The sequence below is a fragment of the Merops nubicus genome, unplaced genomic scaffold (assembly GCF_000691845.1).
Source record: "Merops nubicus isolate BGI_N331 unplaced genomic scaffold, ASM69184v1 scaffold13068, whole genome shotgun sequence".
Classification (NCBI taxonomy): Eukaryota; Metazoa; Chordata; class Aves; order Coraciiformes; family Meropidae; genus Merops; species Merops nubicus.
In genome coordinates this window covers 28,039-36,226 of record NW_008626398.1, presented here as the reverse complement: position 1 = coordinate 36,226, position 8,188 = coordinate 28,039, and the positions used below count along the sequence as shown (strand labels likewise).

General features: G+C 42.8%; 1 protein-coding gene across 1 annotated transcript in view; it reads left to right on the top strand.

Annotated features, from left to right (window-relative positions):
- The window catches only part of OGFR (opioid growth factor receptor), a gene marked incomplete at its 5' end in the record, with an annotated part of 7,627 nt that extends 208 nt beyond the window's left edge, over positions 1 to 7,419 (top strand). Inside the window, 7 exons of the mRNA XM_008945986.1 lie at positions 2,202 to 2,243; positions 2,978 to 3,040; positions 3,352 to 3,436; positions 3,847 to 3,925; positions 4,421 to 4,487; positions 4,700 to 4,848; positions 5,994 to 7,419. Of these exons, the coding sequence (XP_008944234.1) occupies positions 2,202 to 2,243; positions 2,978 to 3,040; positions 3,352 to 3,436; positions 3,847 to 3,925; positions 4,421 to 4,487; positions 4,700 to 4,848; positions 5,994 to 7,419 (1,911 nt within the window). The remainder of the gene's footprint in view (positions 1 to 2,201; positions 2,244 to 2,977; positions 3,041 to 3,351; positions 3,437 to 3,846; positions 3,926 to 4,420; positions 4,488 to 4,699; positions 4,849 to 5,993) is intronic.
- Between the last annotated feature and the right edge of the window lie 769 nt (positions 7,420 to 8,188).

Sequence of the window (8,188 nt, the reverse complement as noted above, 5' to 3'; positions counted from 1 at the left end):
TCCTGCTGTCTTTTCAGCTCTTTTCCATTTTGGTGCTTTTAGCTTTTAAGAGCGAGCATTGAAAATCTTGGTGTTTGTGTTCATTTTTAAAAAGGTTCCCTCTTAATGTTCATGTTCCACTGCTCAGAGCTGTGTTCTAACAACAAGCCCTGTAGTTCTGCCTTCTTGCAGCTCATGTTCTTTCATCCCTTTTGATTTCCAGTTTTCAGCCAAATATTGTTCACGTTGCCTTCTCCTGGCTTGGTTCTCTGCTTTCCTCACACTCTTTGCACAGACACGTTGCATGTTTGGAGGGAGAAACTTGCTTAGATTGCCTGTTGCTGAGATTTTGTTTGAATTTTGTGGGCAAGTTCCAGTCTTGCAGTTCAGTTTGTCTCTCAAACCAGGAAAGAAAGGGGAGGTCACATTTCAGGGTGGCTTAAATAGGTGTCTATAGCAGGAACAACACCTGCTTGGAGGAAGGGCTGTTCTGCTCTCTTTGCTTCCCCATCTTGTTCTCTGTAATGCTGTGCTCCAAAACACCTCTCTTGTGGATGGAGCTTCTTTCTAGACAAGCCTTTCAGCACCTTGCACCATGGCATTGCATCTGTCTCATTGCATCCTTGCTCTGCAGCAAACCAGTTCTTTGTCAAAATTGGAGCCAGGCTGTTGTTTTGGCTAGTCCCACCTGAGTGTATTAAAGGATGTTATTTTAGAACTTCCAAGTGTTAAAGAATATCTGGAAATGGATTCTGCTGTAATTTGGAACAGAGTTTTCATTAATTTTGATTAATTTTGTCAGAATGTCATCCTTGGAGTTCAGGAGTACTGGTCAGAAGCAACGATGAATTTCAGAGTGCTCAATCCCAGTCTCTGCTTCCATCTTGAACAAACAAATAATATCCATCTGTTCAGGCTGAACGTGTTTCTTGGTCTTGTGTTTGCAGCCACTGACAATTTTTCCAGCTGAGCAGCAAAGCTGTTGTGTGGTGCATTTCTGCAGCCTGGGTGAGATTCCAGGGATAGACACCAGAGCTTGGATTTCTGATCCCCAATGTGATCTGATCCCATGTGGCTGTGGGAGGTTCTGCCACATAGTTTGGTCTGTGCTGTCATGTGTGAAAAGGAAACGTGTTATGATGTAGATGGGCATCATCTGAGGTCATCAAAAGTTATTGTATTTTAAAAACTTGAGTTTCATTTAATTCCTGCCACCAAAGCTCAGGGGAATCACGCTTGTAAATGTATTTAATTTTCAAAATTGCACATTGATGACCTCCCTCTATGGATAAAGGTTTGATCTCCTCAGTTCTGTGCATGCTTCATAAATTTTAAGTATTAACAGTCAACAGGGCAGCTGAATGGATGACTTCATTACAACAAAATGATAGAAAATCTAATGAAGTTCCTGCCTTAATAATTAATGAACCGGTGATGGGTGTTCTGTAGAAGGTGGTGTTGGTTCTTACTCTTTTCTCTGTGCTAATGAGGTTAAGAAGTATCAAATGAAGTTAAACAAAAAACACTTGGGAGAGAATTTGCTTCTTCTTTCTTCTGAATTTCTTAAAATGCTTATTTTGCAAGAGCCTGCACCTCACCTCCCTGTTTCATGCAGACCCTGCTGCTGCTGTGAGCTCTGACTGCACAGTGCTTTGCGTTGGGAGGGTCCTTTTATTCCTGAGCAGTCACCTTCATTTTGGTGGTTCTGCTTTGACTGAACACCTCTAAGTGCTTTCATGGCTTGGGACAAGATGCTTCAGCACTCAGCAAGATTAAACCTGTCTGTGTGGCTTGTGAATCTCTCATAGAAGTAATCCATTGCAAAAAAAAAAAAACCCATATAATTCAGTTAAAATGCATTTTAAATTAAGTCACGCTTGCCACTTTTATTTCCATGAAGTTCAGAGGAAGAAATGACTCTGGTCACTGTGATTTCTGTCTAAATTGCTCCATTTGGAGTGAGTCTAGCACATGTGTAGCAAGGAGAACCTGACACCTAACTGTCAGGTGGACGTGGCACCACAGGTTTTTCTCTAGAGCAATTTGAATTATGAATCACATCAAGTGAATTCATCTGTAACTTGGTAAATCTGTCACTTGGCAACTAATAGATCACATGAGTCACTGCTGCTGTGGGTATTCTCATTTTGTCTGTATGTTTATTTTTATTAGTGAAGTTTGGTTTCAAAATGTTTCAACTAAATGCCTTTTATTTGTAGGAGGAAAGATCAAATTTATCACCACTGTCTCGGAGGCCCTTTCAGGTAGGGTGGAAGTTAAGTTTGGTTACTTGGAGGGATGAGCAGTAAGGAAGGTGATGATTGGAACAGAAATCCAATAAAATAAATACCTAATCTGACTATGTGGCTCTTTTAATGCCTACTATCTAGATCAGCATGATGCTAAATTAGCAAGGCTGCTCTGCTGCATAAAGAAAAGATGAAGAAAACTCTTATTTCAATAATGTCTACAGGGAATGAGAATCTTCAATTTAAGGCATATTTCTGCATCTTAAAATCTACAGTTTTAGAGTTTGATCTCTGTCTTGAGTAGGGTGTATAGTGACTCAGACAGGCAGGCAGGCAAGGCTTAATTTGTCTTGTTATAAAGCCTTTGAGTTAAGGAAGAAAATGACATTTTAACTCTTAGAGATTTCCAACTAGTTCTGGCTGTTTCTGTAGGAAAACTCAACAGGGATAAAGAAGGGATGAAGACCAGCTGGAGTGAAGACTTTGATTAATAAGACTGGAAAGAAAAAGAAATGTTTTTGGTTAAAAGAGACAGTGTGAACTTCTGTTAATCCAAAATTGTCTTCAGGAACACAGAGAAACAACTGCAGTAACAAACTGGCTGCTTTTTGGGGTGCTGGGAGCTCAGAGTGGAGGGCACAGGAGAGCGACAGGCAGGGGAAGGTGTGGGAGATGCTGAATTCAATCAGGGGATTGTTTTTTTGTAGAAGATAGTTGTTCTGGAGCTCTGATCTGTCTCTTTTCTCTAGTTCTCAGCCAGGCGCAACTGGAATGCAGCAAAAGACCTGCAGAGATACAGGCACCACTACCCAGTAAGCACCAGCTGATGATGCACATGCTCTCCTCGTGGCCCTTCCTCATCACATAAGTTTAGAACACTTTCTAGATTTGAGGTCACCCTTTTGCCTTTACATTGTCAGGCTTGGTACCTTTAAAGGATTCATTTGTGTGGGGGAGGGCTGATGTGCATGTGGGTGCATCAGAAGCAAGCTGTTACTTCCCAAAACACTTCAAGGATTTAGCTTGAAACATTTGGGAAATGTGAGGGGAGAGCAAGGGGAAGCATTGAAGTGAATACTGTCTTTTAAGAGATTGCTGCTTGATTTCTTTTTCTCTTTTCCAGGGTTTGATAGAATCGGAAAATGAGGAGGAAGAGCAGATGTGGAACTTAAGCTTTTATAAAAATGAGATTAGTTTTTTGCCCCATGGTGAGTACCTTGTGGGATGACTCTTTGGTGCAACTCTGCTGCAGTTGGTTGAATTGGTGGAAGAGCAGCTTGACCCATGTGGGACAATTATTAAAACAAACCAACCAACCAAACCCCACCAACAAAACAAAAAAACCCCACTAAATACCAACAACCCCAAACCCAACAAAAAACCCACCAGGATTCTCCATTTTGAAATGTCCTGGTTGCTGCTCTGTGTTCCTTAATTTCCTGGGGAGAAAACCAGAGTGTTTTTCTGGCTTACCAGGATGGTTATTCAGTAGAGAAGCTAATGCCTGTACCTGATCACCTGGCTCTGGACAATGAGCCCCCTCAGGTGACTGGCAAACTTTAATTTTCACTTGGGGTCATTTCTTCTTGCCTGACTTTTTTTCCTTTTCCTTGTTCAGGTTTGCATATTGAAACTCTGCTTGAATCTTGGTGGGACAACTATGAAGTTCTGGAAGAAAACCATTCTTATATACAGTGGTAAACTGTCTGCATGAATATAGTGCCTCTCTAGTTGTGTCTCTTTTTAGAGTCAGTTGTGTCTGTGTTCCTGAACTGAGCCTCCCAAAAAGCCCAGAATTACTCTCAAGTGAAACCTGTGTGCACTTTATTTTTTATTGAGTTATATTCTTCTGGAAACAGTGCAGTGGAAATCCTGAAGACACAAGTTTCCAGTGCAGCTGGGGCAATAGATCTCAGTCACACGTGGTCTATAGCATACTGCAGAGCAAAGTCTTGGTGCAATGAGAGATCCAGATAAGCAAAGTGTGTTACCTGCCTGTTGGTGCAGGCATTGCTTTTATGGGAGGGATTTATCTGTCATATAGTAAACTACTTCTGTGTCCATTAGGGTGTGAGATCTCCAAGAGGTGCCTGTGAGACCACAGTTTTTGGCATCATTTTTTATTCTAACAAAATGGGTACCCTGAACTTGACATCTTTGCTCATCTGTGCTGAAAATTTCTTTCCCTTCAGGCTCTTCCCTTTACGTGAGCATGGGATGAACTGGCGTGCCAAGCCACTCACACAGCAAGAAATCCAGGTAGGGAAAACTTTTGGCTCTTTTTTGAAGTCTAGGTTTTTTTTTTTTTGACATTGCCTCCTCAGGGTCTTTGTCTTTCATCTGACAGTAGCTACAGCAGCAAATGAAATGCTTCATCATATACTCAAGTGTTCAAAATTCATGTGCCATGTAAACTGGCGCAGGCAATTAGAGAGTTGCACCTTGTACCCATTGTTCTGTCTTGTTTTCAGGCCTTTAAGAAGTCCAAGGAAGTTATGCAAAGGTTTGTCCGTGCTTATCAGCTAATGCTGAGATTTTATGGAATCCTTCTGATCAATGAGGAAACTGGAGAACTGAAGAAAGCAGAGAACTGGGCTGAAAGGTTTCAAAACCTGAACCGGTGAGTCTCTGTTGGTGCTGCTGGGTATTCACTACAGCCAGGTGCTGCTTTGAGGGGAAAAAATGTCAGAAGTGAAGAAAATTCCCAAGACTTGAGGAGTGGAGGTTTTTGTTGATAAAAAAAGTTGGCTAGCTAAAGTACTTTTAACTTGGCTCAGCCTCTGACTGTAGGTCATCACACTCACTGTGACTTTAATAAGTGACAAGTACAATAAGTAAACCAGCTGAGACTGGTTGTCTTTTGGATCTGGTGCAGCTGTTAACAGCAGGAGTTCTTCATGTTGGTCTCCTGAAACTGCAGACTTGGAGACATTCATATTTTCTTTAGCAGAGCTTCTGTTTAAAACTGTGTTTGAAGCAGAAATCACTGAAACATTTTTCCACAGGTTTACCAAATGGCTTTTATAGCAATTTGCTATGTAAATTTTTGTATTTGTTTTTTAATTTTTGGGTTTTTTTTGGCAATAGGGATATATCTATGTGCTTCTCCCCTTGTTTATAAAGCTGCCTTAATGTGTGTAAAATACTTTGGAGCCTTGGCTGAAAAGTGCTCTGCAAATTAATGGTAATATTTTGGTTATTGGAGGTCTTATTGCAGAGGAGATAGTGATGAGCCTTTGTGATCTAGTGATATCAAAAAGGGTTCTAAGAAGACTTGAGCACACTCACAAAGGAGAAAACAACTTGAAGACTGCCAAATATTGGAAAATAAAGTGCTGTGCCTAGCTTAAGTCCCTAAGACCTGAACTTCTGAGAGCACCCTTACATGCCTGTGTTCTTGTACTGTTCTGCAGGCCTACCCCTCGAGGTCACTGCCAGGGACAGGATATTGAGCTGCATGGACTTGTGTGGCTGACCCAGTATAGTGGCTGTTATCTACTGCAGCTGATGCAGAAAGCCAGAACCTTTCCAAGCAGTTAAGATGATTAATCCTAGCAACCCAAGAAGGGCTAGGAAAGCACTGCTGAAGGCAGACAGCAGCAGTAGGTGCTTTAAAAGCAAGCCCACTTGTACTCCCATCTGCATTGTCAAACAGTCTTTAATAAATCACAGCCAATAATGCACAAAACATTTTGCAGGCACCCCAGAGGTCTGTAGTGACTTGTAAGGCTCTCCCCAACAGCTTTGCTTCTCTGTTTCTTTCAGGTACAGCCACAACAATCTGCGGATTACTCGCATCCTGAAGTGCCTGGGGGAGATGGGATATGAACACTATCAAGTGCACTTGGTCAAGTTTTTCCTGACAGAAACTCTTGTTAAGGAGATGTTACCAAATGTTAAGAAAAGTGCCTTGGATTACTTTCTGTTCACCATCAGAAACAAAAGGAAGAGAAGAGAACTAGTGCACTATGCTTGGCAACACTTCAAACCTCAGAGCAGCTTCGTGTGGGGGCCACATGACAAACTCTTGAAGTACAGACCCCGCTCTGCCAAGTCACAGCTGCACCAAAAGGCTGAAGATCAACAGGAAACTCCTGGTAAAAAATGTGATGATTCTGTGGAAAAGGATCAGAACCAGTCTTCAGGAGACAAACAGGAAGCTGGAGATGCTGCAGGCTTGCAGCCTGAAGTGAATGATGAAGATGTGAAAGGGAAGATAGGTGAATGTGCTTTGAAGGGAGGTGATGGTGAAGAGGAGAAGGAGGCTTCCTTAACCCAGCAGGAGGAGAAGGACTTAAACGGTGAGGCTGAAGTGCAGGGCACAGCAGAGAACGATTGCACAAAGGAGAGCAAGAAGAGAAAACTGGATGCACATGTAGCAGACCCTAAAAAGAGTGGAGCATTGAAAAGCCCTTCTGATATTGAAAATATCTCCCGTAATCTGGGAGAATGTGCCATTGAGGCAGAAATCCCCTCCTCAGTTCCACTCTTACAGGCAGAAGAGGACCAGAAAACACTGAAAGAAGATGATGCAAGCACCAAAGACTCAGCTGATGCAGCTGTGAAAAGGAGGAAGGTTGATAAGAGAACATCAAGAAGCAAAACATGCAACTTGGCCATAAACCTGAACATGAGGCCTTCTGCTTCTAGTGCCAAGTCAGATCCATCTGGTGCAAACACTGAAGCTGAAAAAGAAAATGTCACTGAGAAAAATGCAGCTGTGGAAGTGACAAGTGAAAAGGATAATGGGGATGCAAATGGTGGGGCTGTGACACCCCCAGATGGTTCCAAGCTCCCCAAAACTGGCCAGACTTCTCCAATAAGTGATGCCTTGGAGTTGAGTGGAGATCAAGTCACAGCAAGGAGTGATCAACACCACTGCAATAGCACACTCCTGGGAGGCAAAAGTGAGGTAGATGGGGTAGAACAGCATAAAAAGGAAGAAAATGGGAGTGAAAAAGGGCAGGCAGAAGTCACAGGCAAGATGCAAGTTCCAGAGAGTCCTGAGCAGAGCATGGCACCCACTTGTCCTGAGGAAGACAGTGATGAGGTTGCAACACAAAAACCTGAAAGCTCTGAGCAGGTAGCAGCAGAACCTGCTGCAGAGCAGGTAGCAGCAAAGAGCAGCACACCAAGCACACAGGCAAGTGGAGATGCCCCTGCCCTGACTGCCAGGAGCCAGCTTCAGTGATTTGGATGGCAGAAGTACCTGGAGAAATGACCTTCCTTTGGGCTGATCCAGGCTAGCCCCTCTCTGACTTCCCCTCTCATCATCTCTAGGAACTTCACTGAGATCCAGCCTGTGGCCACCCTAATGAGGAAGACTTTCATTTAGTTATCTTGATGGCCAGGCTGTGTCCTGCTCCAGGTTTTTATCTGATGTTCAGGACTGCCTTGGAGCAATGGGGATTTTTGCACTTGGCTTTGATCCTGGTATGTCCCTCAAAGAGAAGAGGAAAAGTGATCTGTTTCCTTGTTTCAACTAGCCAAATATTTATTAAATACATGATTTTCAATGTCAAACAGAATGACCTAATTTTCCAGGCCTTTCTATTACCATGTAACTTGTATTGGCTGCTTGGAAAGGCTGTATGTTCCCAGAGGATTCATGCCTGGCAGAGGTGCTGTTTGCCTGAAAGATCCTCTTCTCTAGGGTGCAAAGTGCTGAGTAACTTGCTCCCTTCATCCCCTGCAGAATTTCCTTTGTAGTGCTTGTTAGAGTTGGTACAAATATGAATTGCCTACTGGTTTCTAAGAGAAAAACCTTCAGACTCTGCATAAAGCTGTCTTGAGCTCTTCCCCAGGTTTTTCCACCATTTTCAGGCCCTTGATAGTCTTCCACAGATACTTCTGACCACTACTGGCTCAAAGTCCTTCCTTCCTCAGTTGTCAAAATAGAACAAGTGTTTGTCATTGTATTTTTTTCCAACTTTGCCCTTAATTTTTAGTGGCCTGGGGGC